Here is a 22,059-nt window from a genome sequence, read left to right on the forward strand (position 1 = left end):
ATATATATATATATATAGAATATCCTATCGTAAGTTTTATTAACATAAGATATTATTTTTTAATTTACTATTTAATTTTACATATCCATCTGAGAAAAATAATCACTCCTCTGGTAAGATATGAACATCATTTGTCAAATAATTACACAATTTTTAAGTCTTACCGATAGTGGAATAGGCAAGTTGATGCATCTTATGTGAGACGTAATCAGATTCAATCAGTCCTTAAGGAATCAGACTATTTAAACAAGGAACTTTAATTAAGGCGAGAATCTCGAGTTAATACGCAGCCGGTATTAAAACTTGCACGAAATGATCTTCAGAAGGGTTAAATTTCGCATCTTACTCCTTCTTAGTTCTTGTTACGATGGAGAAATACATTGATGGCAGTGGATCTCAAATGGCGATGCGTCACGCATCCACCCACAAGGCTTACATTGTCCAATGGCAGTAAGACATTTTTTTGCCCGATGCTCCATTATTATATTCTCCGCGATTTTATGTAAGTCGATCTTATTAAAGATAACGAGTCCGATCCTATCAGGCAATAAAGTATTTCGCGTGTATCCATGCGATATTACCACTCCATCGAGGTGATATCCTGACTCGTTACTTGATACACTGATATCCTGTCTCGCAATGAAAGGGGACGAGAAACGATTTGATTCTCAACTAGAAAGATATATCTCGTTATTTTGAAGAATGTTATGGAATGAGATTTCTTTAACGATGATTTATTTCTTTGGAAAAGAATAATTATTAAAAAATTATATACTACAACCAAAGAGACTATAAATAAATGATTTTAATTTTTTTTGCCATCGGCTAAAAATCGGTCGAAATAAAAAAAGTAAATTATTAAATTTTATATTAGGCTGTAATCAGATTGAAATATTATTCCGGTTAGGTTAGGTTAAGTTAAATTAGGAAAAAATTGTATACTATATATATTTAATAAAAATTATATACTATATATTTAGTAAAAAATTATATACTATAACCAAAGAGACTATAAATAAATGATTTAAATTTTTTTTGCCATCGGCTAAAAATCGATCGAAATAAAAAAATAAATTATTAAATTTTATATTAGGCTGTAATCAGATTGAAATGTTATTTCGGTTAAGATTCCTGATTTTAACTCTTTACGCGTGTGAGATGTATACAAGATGTATACCATAAACTAACTCTCGGTGGGTGGACGATAAGAAAGTTACCACCTTGGTGAACGGACCCACCACCGACGGTGTTCTCTCCTTGTACCCTTCTTATGTTGGACGAGATCTTTATTTCGTCATGAAAAAAAAAACATTTGTCCGCTAGCTTGTATGCACGCGTGTGTATGCATGTGGAGCGTGCTTTCTCTCGCGCTTTATCTCCCTTTTCTCTCACTCGTCGTGTCGAGGTTAAAAGTTCGCGTGTCCCTGTCTCCCTTGTCGTGGACATTGTGTGTACAGGGAATCCTTATTCGCCTACGGCGTTTATCACAGGAGGACAGATCATTCGCTGGACTCGCCCACGCGACCTATATCGATGGTGAGCATCACTGAACGGTATTCAAACTACATGAAACGTTATTGTTTTTTTTTTATTAATCTATGAGAATTACATTATATGCATTAGTCGAAAGATATGTTATTTGATTATATATAAGATGTTATATAAGATGTTTTTTTAAAAGTATGACTCGATAAAAATTGCTTGCTTTTAGATATCGTATTTTGTTAAGATATACATTAATCAAGATTTTCGCAATAATATTTCGGATGTGAATTAGCGAAAAGAAATTTATAGATACACGTTCTCTTTTCGAAAATTATTTTTTATTATTATGTATTATTTAATTATTATTTTTTAATTATTATTTATTATTTTCTTTTTACACAGTTACCTTTTCCCGAACGGAATGTTGTCGTTTTACTGTATCACTCCGCGTGATTTCTTTTACTTTAAATCTTTTTCTTTCAATTTTATCTTTCGGTTACGCTATTAGAAAAAAAGTAGACTGCTAAAGCGCGTCGAATCGGCGAATAAATTAAGACTAAGTTATTCTGGTCTTATTGTTAGTCAGAAAGAATCAGTGCTGAGATAAATTTTTCTATTCTTAAAACCTCTGCCAGCATCTGTATATTTAAGAATCTACACATTTTTATTTTCCTACGATATCATTTATCATTATTTCACAGTTTTCATTTAGTTACGCACGTAAAATGGAAATATATCATTCTATACATGAACGGAACGAAATTTTTATTTATGCACGAGCATATTTTAAGTAGTCTGAGTGAGCATATTAACAATGCTTTAGTGAAGAAAGAGAATCTTGAAAAATCTTTCTATCTTTTTTTTCATTTTTCACTTTTTTGTTAGAGAGAGACAAGTAAATATTTGTTATTCTTTTATATCTTTGTTTATACTTTTCTTTCTATGTATTATTCAGATTTTATACTTCATGCTAAACTATTTAGGTATGCTTATGAGTGGATAAAATCGAAGGAAAATATTAAGAATTATGTAACAGTAATAACAAGATTTGATTGTAATTTGCGCTCGTCAAAAATTCTATTGATTTCGGAAAGAACTTATTGATCATTAACGAATAGAATTCAAGTTAATTCAACGATAAAAATTCTTATGTGATTGTAAATTTGATTAATAAATAAAAAATCAAATTGAATTCAGTAATCTACTTAAAAATTATGTCTAAAAAGAGAAATTAAATACATAAATCTTGCAGAGTATAATACATGTATGATCGCGCGAATCTCGACAAACGTTTCTTAATTATATAATTGTTATTAAATTTTTTATTTCCGATCTTACATGACGTCTATACAAGCTTATATCAAAGAGAGAAAGAAAAAGAAAGAGAGAAGTGTCAAGTTATTCATGAGACCAAACTGCGTGATGATAGTGTATGGGGTGGAATATTTTAAAGTCTGTGCTTTCTCTCTCCCTCATGACGGCGAAAGTAATGCACGCGAGCCAGAACGCTTCTCTCCTTTTGTGTCACGATGGATGAACCGAGACAGGACAAAAAGCAGCACGTTTTACCTCTCTTTGCTACAGGTAAGAACGTGGAGCCGACTCTTACTGCCGTGTAGCATCGTTCTTTTATAATTTGAAACGACTCGCCCGTACCGGTTCAATGAATAATCATCGCTCAATCATCATAAACTGCTGTCGAGTGGATGGATTAAAATAGGGCGACTATATTTTTTTTGTGTACGACAAAAAGATTTGTGGCGTGATTTTAATTGCGAGCTGCTCATGTTTTTGTTGAAATTGATTAGTATGAGAGTTAATCAATCAAAAAATATAGAGAGCAATTGACACTGTATCGTATCATGTAATTATTATATGAAATCGTACATGTCATGTATTTTGTGTTTGAATAAGTTTGCTATTTTTGACAATAGAAAGGAAAACGGAACAAACATGAATATTTATTTTCCTAGTAAAATTCAATAGGATTTCTTTCTTGTACAATTTGCAAAGAAATATCTAAACAATTATATACACTAAGAAAAAAATGTACTAAATTTTAATAAATATATATTTGAATAGCCAATTAAACATTTACTTACAGTAAATAAATATTTATAATAACAGAAATGATCGTCAAATCAAATTAATGATTCTTGCACCAAATAACTGTAGCTTTATATTTAATATAATATAATAAATATTTAGTATAAATTATTTGGTATAACTATTAAAACAGATGATTCATTAAAATTTAGTATATTTTTTCTGTGCATACATGCGGGTTACAATAAAATTAACAGCAATTTTAAAATTCGTAGATAGCAAAATACGATAAAAAATACGTTGAAGACATCGGTGCAATGAATGATTTTTACTACTCTCTAATAAGACAGTTATTAGGGCGTAATGTTTATAATTAACGAGTTTATAACGAACGATTATTAATGAACGATTCGACTTTAACGAAGTTGCAATTTAGTTTTTGTCTTTATGTTCTTTTATGTAGAATCAACAGTAATATTGGATTTCATTTAGCAAAAATTTGATAAGAACTTGCACGATTCCTATTTCACTGTTAAATTAAATTCGATCAGTTAGCGCAAGACAATTAACCAATTACTTATAATTAAGACACACATCTTCACTTAATATTTATTCGATTCTGTGTTTGGCCATTGAATTTGCATTCGAATTCACTTCGGGATGTCTTCACAGTTGTTTTTTCGAGGAGAAATCTTGTTTCTTAATGATACAGAATTGATATTTCTTAACTGATCCGGACAAATAATTATGCATGATTTTTTTTCATGTAATTAACGATTCATGCTTTTAAGATTTATTAATAAAATTTTAAAATTAAATTTCTTAAAGTTTTGAAAGGTTCCAAAATTGTTTTGTAAATTTACAATCATTTGCTATTTCTTAATTGCAATTATTAAGTAAATAATATAAATCTATTATTGTTAAATATCAACATCTATGTCATGTTTTGTCATTAAATATCCTGAATATATATAATTTTATTAAATTTTTAAAACCTGTGATAAAAAAAAATCATATAATTTTCAGGTATCGGCAGGTACATGTGGTAGATATGATATTAAAAAAACATTGATCAAGATTCTTGTCATGTAGACATGTAATGTATTTAATACATATTATGCGTACTCGTGTGAATCGCAACAAACAACGGGGGGTCACATCTAGTATCAGAGTTAGTCTAGAGGATCCATAGTTGTATCTCGTTTAAAGTGTTACGTTAAACTGGTGATTTACGGCTGTTCGTGTGCTCGATGTACATGTAGCGTGGCATAAGACTCTCACGATGTCACGTATGAGCAGATACATTACATGTAATCTCGCAATAAGGTTCCTGTCTGCAACATTTTGCAGCGTTTGGCGATAGTGAACTTTGACCTCCAATTCAATATTTTGTCAAACTAGATAGTTTATCAAGTTTTATCAAGTCTTCATATGAAAGAAATTACATTAATATCAAATTGATATAAAGAAACCTTTATTAAATAAAAAAGGTATACATATACATACAGAAAGAATGATTTTTTGCTATAATATTTAAAAATTTTGCTAGAAACAAATCTGAAAATTTTGTTCGGACCAATCAAAATAATTATGTAGGACGCTCAAAAAAAAAACGCTAGTTGTTAAAATATTAAAACTTTTTGCTATTAATTGTTATTAATATTTAAGCGTTCTACATGATTCTTTTAACGAGTCATCAAAATTATTTTCAGATCTGTATCTAATTAAATTTTTATATATTTCAAATACCATTCTTCCTTTGTAAATACATTTCATGAAATTTTATTTTTGGAATTGATACAGAGAAATCAAATTCAAGTAGCGAAAAGGTATAGAGAATAGCGCTGAGAATTCAACAACTAATTACTGTGGTTGAATCATGCAAACTTGTCGTGACAAGGTTGAGGGTTAAACCCCTTACACATATTGCTCGGGGCTGCAGAGAACTCGCGCATAGAATTACTCACGATGTTCGCGTGACATTGTAAACGAGCGAGGTATCATCGCGCTTGTTATTATAAACCGCGCGAAACTCGTGAAGATTGAGTACCTGTTATCGAAAGAACCGAAAAAAATAATCTTATAACCGCCACTCTTCGAGCGTTTTCTTGGAAGGTACTTATCGTACACCGTTCCAATGACCGGTTACATCTTAATAAGAAGGGCAGCAACGACAATCTGTGCGAGTTCATCGTCTTGCTTCCCTCCCCCTCTCTCTCTCTTTTTTTCTGTCCTCATTTCTATCTATCTTTTTCTCTCGACTCACTTGCACATCATTATTAATGGCCCCGGTCGAGTCGTTGGCGATTTTCGCAGAGGCACTTGTCCACAGCAGCGGTCAACGAGGAAAGAGATACGGGCCGGCGATATATTAATTTATTAACTAGTTTATTTTTATACGGTTTAAAGAGGTCTTATATCCACAGACGGTGAGAGCCTCTGGGGACTCGAGAGCGAGCACCCCAGCGTACCGGTCCATAACTCAATCCATACCGGGATCCACCGTGCCGGTTGCCGTTGGCACTTTTCCACACTAAAATACGCTGAATTATATCGATCCCGTTCGTCATCCCGCCGCACCTTCATTTCTTTGCCTTCGGCAGATAAATCATCGCCAGACACTGGTTCGGATGATAGAGAAAACAACTCTCATTTAGTTTTACATGGAATTTTATCTTGCATCTTCCTACACACGGCAATATCTAATAGTCAATCACTATTACAAATCTACACGTATACAATCGAAATTGCTAATAATGGCGAATTACGATGGTTACACTATGCGTGCGAAGTCCAAGTTTATTTTAAACGTAATCACGTAGTCAGATACATAAGTATACGATTGATCGCAGTTTCGTAATTACTTAAACAGACCCGAGTACATAATTTGATTTTGAATAAATATCAGTTCCGAGAATAACCGAAGGATATCGTAAAAGAAATGCAGCAACATCGACCGTAAATTCTTGAAAACGACTCCTCTTTCAGTGGTTTCTTCTGTAGTGTCTCTCGCACGTATTATCTAATCTAATTATTTCACTGGACAGTAGATATGTAGGTATATGCCGGATTTACTTCCCATGGACGTAAACGTCCCATGGATGTTTCTGTAAGCCGGCAAATTCTCAAACAATCTATCGAGCAAATTAGCGGTAAGATAGAATGTTGACAGAGATAAATCGATTCGCGTTGCCGCGCGATATAATTATTATACATAATTAGTTTGTGAAAGCTGATTAATCGATACATAAAATAATTATCGATATAATCGATAAAATAATTATCGATATAAAATAAATATATATATATCCGCGCGTGCCCCTCGAAATTATAAAACTATAAAGCCTTTTTTCTTATTGTTTACAGAACAGTAAAGATATTTAAAATCCTCAATAAATATTGATTTTCAATTTTTAAAACTAATATTTCAAAACAAAGTAAAAAGGTTCTACTGTCTGAATATCTTTTCGCACGAAGAAATCGTCTTTCTATTGCTTGTACTATCGTTACTTTGTATATGCGTGCGTATGTGTGTCGAAGCCGGCATGTGCGCTATTTCGCACGGTCATCGACGCGATATAGCTCAATATGAGTATACATGGACGCGGAACAGGAGAATGAATGCATCAACTGTGCACCAGGGGAGGAACCGCAAGCCGGCAGGCAGGCAGACAAGCGGGCAGGCAGGCAGGCAGGCAGGCAGGCAAGCAAGCAGGCAGGCAGGTAAGAAGGTAGGCAAGCGGGCAAGCGAGCAGGCAGGTAAAGACAGGTAAAGGCAGGTAGACGCAGGTAGGTAGGTGTGTCCATGCCAGAGCGCCGAGTGTGGGCCAGTCCAGTTATTTGAGACGGATAAGAAGTTGAAAAAAATGAAAAAAACGCGTACAAGCGCGAGAGCGGATATAAGTGTACGGAAGGATGAAGAGGAGGAGGAGGTTTGCAACAGAAATTGATAGGACGCTACATTAATGCAGTATCTTCGCCAGTGTTATCCAAGGGTTGATAGGGTGAGGATGAGGGAGAGCAGAAAAGGATACATTTGGTGTCTCGTACGAACATCAGCTCCTTCGCGCTCTCTTTGTCACTCGGCTATTCCTCCCGCTTTCGCTTATCGCTCGTTTGCTACGCTGTCCGAATAACGTTGTCATGCGCGAAATAATATTAGCCCTTTGGCGAGTCGCAGGTATTCGTACGGAATTACTCGCTGATAAGAACGACAGTTTGACGAGATAACGATTTTTGGAAGATTTCGTTTGCTATAAGCAGCTGAGTGCTTTTAATTATTGGAAGAATAAACGAGAGAAAGAAAAAGAAAAGAAGATAAAGAGAGAGAGAGAGAGAGAGAGAGAGAGAGAGAAAAGGGGAAATTCTTCTGTAATTTTTCTGTAATTTTGATGACATTGGTGGGTCAAGAACGACGTTTTCACTTGAATTTACAACAGATAATATATGGTCCATCATCCACGTAATGGATCTCTTAATTACGTCGTTTCATTTAGACGATTAGACGATCGCCGCCCACGTTTTCTCGGATCTCGAAAAGCCTCCCAGATAAATCTGCCTAATTTATGAAAATGTATTCACCACGAGAATTCATTCGAGTGGGCCACGATGTCTCGGCTTTGAGCAGCGTCGCAGCTTCTGTAACGAGTTTTCAGATCGACATCGATCGATGCACCTAATTATATTGAATTACAATCGTATCTGTTATATCATTAACATTTGACACGCACGACACGCGATTGTAATTGAATCACAGGTGGAGAAAAAAATGACATGAATTTATGTTTATCTTAAAAATATTTTGACATTCAGAAATAAACTTCTAGAGGCATCTGTATTTAATTTTCTTTCTCACGATATATTGATAAATAAGAATTATCTTCAAAGATCTGAATGAACGCTTTATATACAATGCTACCAGAAATTTATATTCTGTTTATTCATAGCTTTTTTTTAATTAGCAACATAAATCTTAAACACAACTTGACGATTATCTCTATGTTGTTTGACAATTTTGTTTGATGCGGTTTTAAATGTATCAATCGAACTTTTTTTTAATTTGAGACTTCTCTACTTCTACACACATGCTCGCAAATTACATAGAATACATAATGCAAGTGTTTTAAGAGCAGGAAAATATTTTAAAGCATATATATTGCTGCATTTAGCTTCGGCATGTCGAGCGGCCCCGTTAATTTTACTAATTAAGTTAGCAACTGACCGCCCTGCCTGTTCCATCTTGTATCCTCTCTCCCACTGTCTCTTATAAGCGTTATTTATACTTTTTTGCGTATTAATTTCTGGTCTTCTTATTTCTCGTCCGACTTCCTCGCATCGCCGCTTATTTTCCTTCTCTGCTTTGCGTCCGTGTCGTCGAGCGAACGTAAACGTTTTCGCTCTTTTAAAAAACATACCGTACGGGTTTTTCTTCGATTTTAAATTCTACGACATTTTCAACTTGCAGATGTGACAACAGTAAGATTTTAAAAGATTTTAATAAATATTTACACGTATTTTCGCAATGTCACGTCTACAAAACGCACTCCGTCTTACGTAAACTTTAATAAAAAGGCAGCGATAGTCATTAATTAAAATGCTAAACTCATAATTAGTTGCATATATATTTGTGAAATACGCAAATATCTCATGTAATCATAATGTTCTCTCCAATCTCTTTAGCAGGATTTTACAATGTATTTATATACGCACTTTATTCAGCGTGGAATTCCAGGAGTCACCCACGAGCTTCTCGATGATGACAGACGAGGCTTGTATAATGGCAAGAGTACGGAACAAAGTACGATCGTCTCGTTGCACGTCGTAAATCACATTGTATTTACCAAGCTTCTCTGATTCTTCTACCTCGGTGGTTTAATCCGTTCGGTTAATCATGAAAAATCGCTGACTTGCACCATTACGAAGCGCTGCGCTGTTACATCTGCTCTTCTTCGCATACAGGATGTTTCAAATTAAAAGCTTTTTATTAGAAATGAGAAAAAAATAAAATAAAAAATATCTTAGTCTCTCAGAGAAATTATTATGATTGTAATTAATTTTTCTTTTAATGGAAATTTTTTCCTCAGTTGTATCTTTTCTCTTTAAAATCTAAAAGGTTCACGAGGTCTGACATCTCATGATGTAACACGCAGTATAATACAACCGAGTAATATTCCTTCGATGTGGGACATTTATCCCCTCGACTCACATTTGTAGTATTTAATGCCAAGATGACAAATGTGTCGCATTTAACAATATTTTTGGATCACATATCAGCTTCTATTCAGAGATTATCTTGTTCTCAAAAAATATCGCTTTCGCCGTTTGTCATCGAATCCTTCATTACGACATGCAACTTGTTGATATTAGGTTGTTTCTTTACCATCAAAAATTAAGAAGCGATTAAAGATATCTGTTCATATATCGAGCACATTTTTAAATAATTACACTTTGCGAGAGATAACTTTTTCTCTTTTGACTGCAGATAAAATAACGAGAGATTGTACAAGAATACTTATTTTAGAATACTGAAGTTCAGAATTATCTAGAAAATTGATTTGGAAGAACATATTAGGTGTAGTAAAAAGAAATCCATTATTTTTCCATTCAATTTCATGCAAAAATAATGGATTTCTTTTTACTACATTTATATATATTAAAGAATATAAATGTATATTAAATATGTTTCTAAATATTAGTTTATTATTATTATATTAATTTATTATTTTTTAATCGGCAAGGATACAGGATAATCTTAGTCCTAGATAGATCCTAGTGTTCGAACATAAGTTATGTACTTGGAGTGCAAGTTGCAGTCACGATGAAACGGTAACACGAGAAACCAGACCCTATTTTATACTGGAATGTGATGTGTATGTATGGTAGTCCACTACCACTTGCCGTTCCTCTGATTTCCATAGTGATAAAAATGCGCTACCATGTCTTTTATCCGTAAAATTCTAGACGCTATAAAAATTCTGACACAGCACTGCCGTAAAATGTCTCTTCGAATTAGCGTTAAAGAGATCCGGATAGAACTTAATTTAAGAATCTTCGATTTTGAGCTTCAAGAGAAAAATGAAGGAATTTAATATTTTTATCAAAGTTTGGATGAAGTTTTGAAAATTGGCTTAATATTACCATCAATCTTTGGAATATTAATATATTCTTATTGGTTTTATTTAAAAATATAAGAAAAAAATGATATATAAGAATGTATATTACTGAATATTAATGTACATTATTTTTTTATTGGTTTTTTAAAATAAAATTATGAGCTCTAAAAATATTTATGCATGTGAATAATGCCCGTTTTGGTTTATTTAAGTAGAATGACTGAAAGAATTAAATATACAATCGCTGATCAATTATTCAATAACTACACGAGAGTGTAATTTTTATGGTAAAATAGATGGAGAATTTATTAATTTAGTTCTGAAATTGTATTTTTAATCACTGAATCTTCTATAATGAGAAATAATCGTTTAGAATGTAAATGAATAAATTGATGACAAAGCACAAGGATATTAATGAAAAGATCATTAGTGCGGTACAAGTACGAGTCTAATAGAATGCGGGAATTATGTAACAACCATGTGTCTTCTTTAACTCGTAACATAATATATGTACTGAGGATATTCCAACACGCACGCGACTTACTGATACATAACAGGCAATAAGCTATACTACTTTATGCGCGCGTTCTAGTGATGGATTCTCATATATCCAAACTTTTCTTTTTTACGTTTTCAATTGCACAGTGTTTCTATTGCGGATACTTGAAACGTTAACTGCGCAATTTCATCCTGCTACCTACTACTTTACACAGGCAGGAGAGCCTTTCGCGAAGAGTACAAGTATCTTATACGTATGTAGCATCCACGATATATTACGCGGCGTAATAAATACCGAGTACTGGTGACAGAACAATCCTTACCCACAACCACCACGTGACCGAAGACCTGATCGTTGGATACGTGGGAACAGTTCCAACGGTGATGTCGGAACTGGTGTCGGCACTCGCGCAAACCCAATGCGGCGCCTTCGCCCACCGCCGGCATCGCGTGCGGCGCTTTTCTGCACTGCTCGCGTTGACTTTTCGCCAATCCAGGGATGCGGCTGCAGACAGCCGCGCCGACCACCACCGCTCCGACCACCCTGGAATAAAGAGATCCGTCGTGAGAAATACATATAAGTGAGAAGATAAATAAGCAATGAATATTTTAATGTACGTGTAGAAACTATTTTAACACGAGAATCTTAGTCTGCATTTTTAAGAGGAAGGATTTTTAATAGTTTGCCGTAAGATATTATAATTATCTAGCTTTATGTTCCTTCTTCTCGTAATAAATATGAAACATTATGGAAAAAAAATTAATCGGGTGGTAACAGCAAACCTATAATTTACTACGCGAATTCAACAACGATAGCTAAGAAGATTTCATGGTTTAACAAATCGCTAATGTTATTCAGCTGTCAACTTTGCTATTTTAACATAGAAAATTGACTGTCTGTATATTACGTATGACTGTAGATTTGCTGAAGTTTCCTGTGTTTTTTTCCGTGATGTCTTGTTTTTGTTCTCTTAAATATAATCAAGTATTTCATACTCGTATAATAAAATGAGAAACACGGGATAACTTATATTAAAAAATTCTTAAGAAGCAAATGATTAGAAAAGTAATTAAAAATTTCACAACGATTATCTTTATCGTCTTAACTTCGACATCTTGATGAATAAACTATGAATAAACAGATGCTAAAACCGATTCGATGACAAGTTGAAACTTGATATCTTTAGTCTCCTGCTGGTTCATTGCTTAATTTATATCCTATAGCGTTTTTCTTAAGTATTCTTTAAGAAAAGTGATTATCTGTATTTTTAATTCTCTTTTTTTTAAGAAAAGAAAGAATAATAGAAAGATATATCACTTTGAAGATGATTTATAAAATCATGCGGTTCATCCATCATTCCGAAAGAGCTATAAATATACCCTTCATTACGAACCACTTACGATTCTGTTATTCCTTTCCGATCAGCAATGAAATATTAAGGCGCTCCAAAGTACTCGAGGGTGAATTATCAAGTACTGGGTCGGAGGATGAGGTAAGAGAGTATCAGGCTTCAGAAAGGATCGTAGAAGAGAGGAGATGTAAGGCGAGCAGGTTGAATTTCTGAGAAGCATGAAATTGCGACGATTATGCCGTGTCCCCAGGGCGAGAGATATTTGCATTGGAATGCATCGCGCTGGATCTCGCAGTGGCCGCCGAATCTCTCCTCGTGGCCACGTGGTGGGACAATCTGTAGGATGTCCTGACGACGAACATGAGAAGAAGGGGCGATGGCGTGCCGCCGTGAAAACGAGCCGGTCCGAAATCGCCCGGAGGGACTTCGTTCCTCGTCACGTCGCTTTCGCGAAGCATAAACGAGAAAGACGTTGACGCGAGGGATCCCGTCATCATTCCCTTCAAAGATTTGGCATGCGCATTCATGATTTCTCGTTGACGGGAAGATGCAATCGAGCAAGGGGCTTGCCAAGATGGAAAAAAAAAGAAAGAATAGAACGCTCCACGTCATTTCTCATAATAAATATGAGATAGTGAGAAGGGGGCTCGTTCTTCATGTATTTGATTCCTGTTATGTTATGACAATGGTCGCTATGTGTATTGGATTAACTAGAGATGCGCTAGAGAAATTAATTAGAGATGCGATTTGTAGAAAAATCTGACGTTATCCAATTGCAAGAAGGCGACAAAGTTAAACGTAAATGGTTACGTTCTCCTTAATTACGTGCTAGGTACGTTACTCGTTAACCTTAATTAAACACGAATTGCACCATGACGATGCCTCGAAGGCATGTCATGGACGGACAGGTGATAGCGGTTACCCATTTGTCTTCATTGCTCGTTACTTAGTTAAGATGCACTTTATCACGATTATATCTGATGAATTGTTACAGCACTTTCTTTCACACTGTCTTTTGACGAAGAAAAATTGACGATTCTAAATTAATAATTGTTTTATATTTTTTATACTTATATTCCAACTTTTATATTATTTTTAAGTCTAATTAGTATTATTATATTTATATATACAATTTCGAAAAAAGTAGCTTTCAGTTTTCATGAAATTTGATGAAAATTTCTCAAAAGATGATTTTAAAAGAATATGATTTTGAAAGAATTTTTTTATACAAATAAAATTAATTGAGATAATGTTGAAATAGTAAGAGAAATTATTTACAGGGATTTATATTCATCAGAGTAATAAAAATAAAAACAAGATTAAACAAAATAATATTATCGATAATTATATTTTGTATATATTATTTTGACTGAATTTTTATTTACGCAAAAAAATCTTTTCAAGTATTCCTGCTCGAAAATATTTTGATAAACTTTTAAAAAAATTGTCCTTTGCATTATTATATTAATTAGATTATGTTGAACATTGAAAACTATTATTGAAGAGTGCACCTGTGTCTTTAGTATGATGATCGGATAAAAGAGAACAACGGACTCGCGTACTTATGCGCAGCAGCAATCCACACGTAGTCATTAGAGCATAATGTATAACATTACGCTCGTCTCATACGGAGGCTAATGGTGTGCTATTTGCAACAGGGTTCCACAGCACCGTTCGTCATCAACCGTTAAAGTCGCTGTCAGGGCAATTCCAATTATGTACCGTTTATCTCAATTTTTACAAATTTTCAAACATTGTTTTTATAATCCAATGAAATTCAATTATTTCTAAAACCGATGTGTATTTATAACAGATACACTTTTTAATTAAGAAAAGTTTATATATTGTAAAAAATCATGACAACATTGGACATTTAATATTCCAAAGCAGATTATCTTCACCGTATCGAAAAGATAATTAACGTGTTGCTTTTATATGATCAATTACCGACATTTTCTGGATTATTTGATATTTCTCAATTTATTCCAAACAGGCGTTTTAAAGAATGTTTAATGTGAATGTGAATTCCTTGAAAATAGAGGAAAACTGGGAGAATAATCAGGCTAACGTGTGTAATATTTTGTGTAATAAGCAATCAATAAGCTGTCGTTAAAATACCTTTGTCGATATATATATATATATATACAGAGCTCATATATTTTATCCCTTTTCCTGTGGAAAATTGTGTATCAATTTATAGTAGCAAAGAGCCTATTAAGCATTATTAGTTTCAGTTAAGGCACTCCCTCAAGACTAATTTTCGAGTAAGAAATATTGAACCCCTTCGCGTTTACGCTCGTAAATGATATATAATCTAAAATGTAGCGCAATATTTGCAAGCACTACTAATATTCCAATCTGGTTTTATTCCATGATCGATTTTACTTTGCACGTCTCAATTTCTCGATGCCGACATTTTTTGATATGTATGAGTCACGATCCACTGATTCATCTAGTCGCGGTTGCATTTTTTAAAAGCAACTTCTGTGTGGTTAGCCGCAGAAGTCAGAATGGGGGCCTTTCTAGATAATATCAGCATATAAGAGAAGGGTGTATCGTATAGTTTTCAAGCGATAAATTATTTTTAAAAAAGTAAACTATAATTAAAAACTTGAATTCCAAAAAATGGTAAAAAAGTAAAGTATACTCGTAATCATAATGCAAATTTTGATTTTATTATTACTTTTGCTCCCACATATAGGAATGAGTTGACTTGACATAAATCCCTCGAATAATCTGTAGTGGTTATAGGTATCTGTTAATGCTGTCTTACACGCTAGATTATAGAAATTGACATAGAAAGATGCATAGATACGAGAATATCAGTAGTGCATGTCTTGGCGCTCTGCTTCGATGATATCTTGATAGCGTATGACACCGCGGGGGTTCCGTCAAGAATCTTGGATATAATACAACGCTGCGTCGCTTCGCTTACTCGAATAACTGTAAATCTTCATAATATCTTGCGTGATGATATCGAAGATGATATCTGCACCAATGGTCGTTCACTACGAGCGCCATGTAGAAACGAAAACGGCGAAGAAATCTCTATTTTTACAAAAAATTGTTCACCTTCTCGACAACAACAAAACTACCGGCAAAAATTTAAATCGAGAGAGAGAGAGAGAGAGAGAGAGAGAGAGAGATTCAATACTAATAAATAAATGTGAATTAATTTATTTTATAATAATAGAAAATACCTTTGATAATTATATATGATAAAAGCCGAGTTTAAATTTTTCAAATAATATTCCAGTTATACGAGATAATAGATAGTCATAATTTTTTCAAGTTTCACTTACATTGTAAGGAGATATTGCAAGGCATGGATAAATACCATCTGAATGATCAATTGCATTTATCGCAGGGTATACTTAGAAAAAGGGAAAATGAAAGAGGTAGCAGCACTTAATAATTGCTGAAGTCACTATACATCAAAATCTGACGTAGCCGGATAAAACCAAGCAAGCTCGATTTAATTAATGCGATTATATCGAGGATCTTTTATCATTCACACGTTGTTTTAATCAAGGAAACGATATATTATGCATTTTTAAATATTTTTATATCAAAATAAATCGTGATAATTATACTAAATGTTAGAGAGAATGTGACAGTATAATATGTTCTAATGATAAAATCAATAATTTTTATAAAAGTAATAAAAAAAATCAATGATTATTTGATCACTGTATTTCTATTATCAATTTAATCACGGAGTTATTAAAAATTATAATTATTATTTTTATAATTATTATTGTTTTATCATTATGGTTTATATTATTATATAATAAGTGTTCTGAAATCAATACTTAAAAAGAATAATATGATTTGTTTGAATACAAAATTAATTGATATCATTACATTTTTTCTTAGATTTTGCGTTATTTCACATCCTTTGTGTATTTTTATATATTGTCACGTTCTTGCTAAAAAAAATAAAATTTATAAATACCTTATTGTCAGTTCTGACACGTTCTTTTCATCATAAAATCTATGAGGACAAGACATATGTATCATTCCCTTATCTGCAGATTCATGACTCACGATCGCAAATACGAGATATGTGAAATCTCTCCCGCGTCGCGAATGATGTACGTTTAACTCTGTATACGAGAATGTGGAGGTCGTGATGTACAATCTTCAACGAAGAATTAATTATCCAAGAATTATAATTATCTAAGAAAATACATTTCAACTTATTTTAATTTCAAATCAATCTTCCTTTTCTCTTCTTTATGAAACTTGTGAATTCTTCAAATCGTTTGAAAAATACCATTGCATGTTTTTTTTTTACTTGAGAGATAATGTTTCATTGCACAACGCTGTATCATTGATTGTCATTCTGACAGAATTCATTCAACTTCACGCTCGAAACGAGCCATTGTTGCTTTATTCGTTTGTCCGTTTGTCCGTCAGTGTCAAAAAGACACTCGAGATACACACCGCCGTGGGTCCGAGGGATTCACAATGTGATAGATGCTTATCCGACATGAAATCTTTGAAACACTTTTTTTACGGGGACACCTCGGTGGGTCGCTAGTTAGACGCGTAACGCACTCCGAGTTCCTTTTATTGACGAGATTTCAACTCGACGGCCCATGGCGAATGGGTTTCGAGTACTCGATATGCCGTGACTAATCGAAAAATCACTGGAAGAATATCTGCAGGGGCGGATTTACGTCTTCTACCGTTTTAATACTCGTTCAATTAAATCTATATATAATAAACTATCTGAGAAAGGTCAACATTGTAATCTTTTATTCATTATGAATATTAATTGAATACGTCAAACAATATACTTTGTATCTTTTTCATATACTTTGTATTCTTTTTCTATTACTTATTATTATTTAATTTTCACTAAAAGTAAAGGGAGAAAAGAGATAGATTTTTTGATTTACTTAATTTTATTATTACTTTTTGATTTATAAATAAATGCGTTCCTGTATATGCCCGTCGTATGTTCGTTGGGATAGGTCTGACTCGTTGCACAACAATAGTGCTCGCCACAACGATATTCAGAATACTTTCGCTCTGGTTACGATGACTACTTCGTCGAGATTCGATACGCCCATTCTCGTTTCTTACTATGGAATTAAATGTGCCGCAGGGACGTGACTTACAATGTTACTGGATCGACCTACGATCCTCCGATAGAGAGTGATTCCCTGCAGTTCAAAGAATCGAGTCATCGACGAGTCATCGATAATCGCTTCTTGATAGATCTGTAATTGCCCGCGTTCATCCAAAGTTTTTTTTGTTGCGTATATACGGGGGCATGGAAAAAGTTCAAAAAGAGATAAATATTTTTTTGCTGGAGAACGTATGGTTGAACGCATGATTGGAGATTGTTAATGCGGTATTTAATTAGCTTCGTAATTGTTCTCTCACGAAATCGTTTGATATGAAACGGGAAGCACATAGATTTTTCTTAATTGTCTTACCTCACGATTCAACTTATCTCGGCATCTTTTATTGCTTTCCTTAACTTCCTTATGTTTAAACCGGAGTAGTACTTATCTTAATACGCCGATTTAACCGCTATATTTCATCGTATCGACTGCGCTTAGTGGTGCAAGTGACTCGTCCGTTTATCGAGCTCTCTCGTAAGATTTACGGCGCTCGTGCTCAGGAAAGTTGAAAAGGAAGTGGGAAACGCATACGCGACGACTCGTCATGATGGTTGTAATTAGCGGAGATCGCACTTTTCCGATGAAGTTACAGCGATTTACGCTGATTTAAGTTTAATCCGTAGCGATAAGTCGGCGGATGAATACGACTTGATCGTCGCCGACTCGGCGATTCAATGCACGCGCGCGATACACCTAGATAAGAATTAAGAATTTACTAAGTTGCTCGCCGTGAATACGCCGTATATGCGTGGGTCAGAGCTGTTACCGCTGAGCTGCGTGTGCTATTTTAGCAGTCAGTGCGCTAAGCAGGTACACGCTTATACACGCTTATACATGCGGCAAATTGTATCGTTACGTATCTGATTCTCATATTTATGGCGTGCTTATTGAATCCTCCAGATTTCCTATATTGTATATATAGCTGATATGATCACTTATGAAACTAATAGTTGATTATTTATAGCTGATTATGAGACTAATAGCTGATAATTTAACAAACTTCAATAAAAATTTAATTACTTTTTTCAAACCTGAAGAAGAAAATAATCATGTCCTGGTTTTTTTCAGAGCTTTGATTTGGAGACAATTGGAGAGGAGAAGGAGGTCTTGGAGAGACATCGGGCACCGGCGAAAAAACTTTGTAGTGAGTATTATTTTTTATTTGCATAAGATTATTCCTTTTCGTTTTTTTTTAATTGTTTTGAAGATTTAAAAGTAATGATTAGAGAAAAAGTTTTCTAATATTTTATAAAAGTTTATTCATATAAAGATTTTTTCGGAAATGATATAATTATTTCAATAAATATCTGATCGAAAGACGAATAAAAAAATGTCATTGATACATAATAATAATTATTCATTAAAACATTGATTATTTTAAGCGTTGTTGTAATTTAAATTTTATATTGGTATGTTATAGATCAACATAGTCAACATAGTAAATAATTCCTGTTGCGCATCGGTCGGTGAGTGATAAGTATTTTTTTATTGAAACGGATCTATGACAGTTGATTAAATATGTATCAAATGATGCTTTCTCTACACATATATATATATATATATATATATGTGTGTGTATTTAATTTACAATCAAATCGATAAAATTAAATCAATATTACACTTCATAGATCCATTACCTTAATAAACTAGATAAAGTTTCTTATCTAATTCTGGAGCATCATTATTCTGTGTGTTTGCAAAGATATTGAGAGTTTATACAATGTTATATCAACGCATCATTTATATAGCATCATTTATATAAGTATACACATAAATGACATAAATAATACGAATCCGATTTTGATTTTAGAAATACTTTATTTACATGCGCTGTGATTTTGAGAAATTATAAGATAAAGTTGTAAAATGATTATTTTAACAAATTTTTAATATATATCTATAATATATAATGCGAAAAATATTATTATACTTTTTAATAGCATAATTTTATTCTATCAAAATGAAATATCTTAAACACTTTTTGTTTTACGAATGACTCTTATGGATGATTCTCGTGACGATTGCACTGTACACGCGTCACATCTGTCGATACAGTAAATATTACACGTAATACTTTTGATGTGTGCCTCGGCACTGTCTTGAATTCCGGCGTTCCAATGTCGTTCCATTCCGCACGACGTCACGCTTTGAGATTCGTGTACAGTGCGTCGCGTAGGTTGTCCTGATGCACATGAAGAATCACAGACACTTCACCTCCTATTAGCATTGAATACGATTTAAATTAACCCTACGATAGCAAATTCTTTTGGACATAAAAGGGCGAAAGGGAATAACGAACGATAAAATGCAGGTTTTTTAATGTTCATGCAGTGAAATAGCATCATCGTAGGCTTGATAAATTGCAGAAAATAAAATTTGAAGTTTTCTTACATTTGACAAATTGTCTTTTCTCAATTTTTCTTTGTCATTCGATAATTTTCGCTTAAATAGAATCGTATATTCCGTCTTGATCTTTCAATTATAATTTTCTTTCAGTAATAAGTTTTATTTTTCTCACACGCACAACTTATGGCTACCTTCATCTTCTCGTTGAACCCTGTATGTAATACAATGCCTGACACGTTAATTATATCAGAGTGCTGGTCCCGATTACGATTACCCCGCTAATTGCGCGCTCTGTATGACCTTGTTAATCGATAATTTGTTAAATTAGCTATTCTTATTTGTTTAAATATTTTTACGTTAGTTACAACGAACAGCAAGTTATCACTATATTATCATAACTGCTATTAAAAGCTGTTGTGAAAAATTATATTTGAATAATTATATTTCTAAAATTATATAATTATTTATATAAAAATAATTTATATAATTTTTAATGCACTTATTGTTTTACACCTGTTATACGTTAAACTTTTATATTATATATATACCTTAATATAAAGCATTCCGAAGAAACCATAAGAGAAATACGTAAAGCACGTGACATGTTTATCTAAATTATAGGAGAGCCTTTCGTCCTAATGGTTTCGTTTTTCCTTTCTCACTTTTAAATAATGTCCATCGCCAGAAAGTGTCCCATTGTGTGACGCGAGGAGCCTGGTCAACTTGTGTTCGCGCTCTCAAAGCGCTCATGTTATTGACCTGGAAGATATTACCGGATACGATTCGTACAGGTTTAACTGAGAGGAGAGAGTCCTATACTTAGTCGAAGCTAATTAAAAGGATCCATCGGCAGACTACGAAGGGTGCGAGATAAGATCGGCGTTGATGCCACGGTGAGAAACGTCGCTGTCGTGCGCGTTATATGGCAACTTTTCTCGAGATAGGGGTGAGAAATTTTGTGGCCTTTCACATAAATCCTGTCCCGTCTCGCTCATCTCGCGGATCGGTACGAGATATCGGTAGGATGACGTGTACATTACAGGTTTCATTGTCTATGACGATAGTTCCTAATAGGATTTAATCAATTCTACGAAAAGATTAGTATTGCTGAAGTATGTAAAAGTTTATTTAGATATGAAACTAAACATAATTTTGAAGTGTCGAGTGGCTTGTTTAGTGCGGTTGACTCGCGATCTATAGATCCGGGTTCAATCCAAAAAATTATTTTCAGATCTCTGTATCTAACTAAATATTTAGAATATAAATATTTAGCTACTTTCAGTAAAATAATTTTTAAATCATATAAAACAATATAAGACTCTTAGTATTAAAAGCATTAAAATGATTGTATAGTCCCTATACAATCATTTTATTACTTTTAACTAATTTTTTAACTAATTGTAAGAGTTCTATATTGTTTTATATGATTTTAAAAATTGTTTTACTGAAAGTATATAAATATTTATCAAACGGTAATAGAATTAGACTCCTGAAAAATTTAACAAATTAAAATACCAAAAAATTCAGGGAAGTAGGAGTCACCGCGGTAGCTACTAATATATAATGATATTAGATATGAATTTCTATTGTCTCTTCGCACTAATTACCACGTTGATTTCTACTCCCTTAGATTTTTTGGTACTTTAATTTGCTAAACATTTATATTCTAAATGTTTAGATAATTTTGTTTGGACCATATAGGAGACCACGGCACCGAAGTATCCAAAGAAGGATGGCGCAACATCCCAAGATGGGACAGGACCTATCTCTCTTATGAAATTTCCGGCTGATGATTCCCTTAAATCACCAGATGGAATTCTTTAAACATGAAAAATCGCATATATGGACACAAGTGGGATGAACCCGGATCTATAGATCGCGAGTCAACCGCACTAAGCGGCAAGCCACTCGATTCAAAATTATTTCCAGATATCTATATCTAGATAAACTTTTAGATACTTCAGCAATACTAATCTTTTCGTAGAATTGATTAAATCCTGTAAAACAATTTTTAAATCATATAAAACAATATAGGACTCTTAGTATTAAAAGCAATAAAATAATTGTATAGGCCCTATACAATCA

The 22,059-nt window shown here is 33.4% G+C and overlaps 1 protein-coding gene across 1 annotated transcript in view; it reads right to left on the bottom strand.

The window, feature by feature from the left end:
- The window catches only part of LOC105618028 (protein Wnt-7b), a 48,166-nt gene that overhangs the window by 7,520 nt on the left and 18,587 nt on the right, over positions 1 to 22,059 (bottom strand). The window contains exon 2 of the mRNA XM_012199567.1: positions 11,465 to 11,685. Within this exon, the coding sequence (XP_012054957.1) occupies positions 11,465 to 11,685 (221 nt within the window). The remainder of the gene's footprint in view (positions 1 to 11,464; positions 11,686 to 22,059) is intronic.

The sequence above is a fragment of the Atta cephalotes genome (assembly GCF_000143395.1).
Source record: "Atta cephalotes unplaced genomic scaffold scaffold00015, whole genome shotgun sequence".
Classification (NCBI taxonomy): domain Eukaryota; kingdom Metazoa; phylum Arthropoda; class Insecta; order Hymenoptera; family Formicidae; genus Atta; species Atta cephalotes.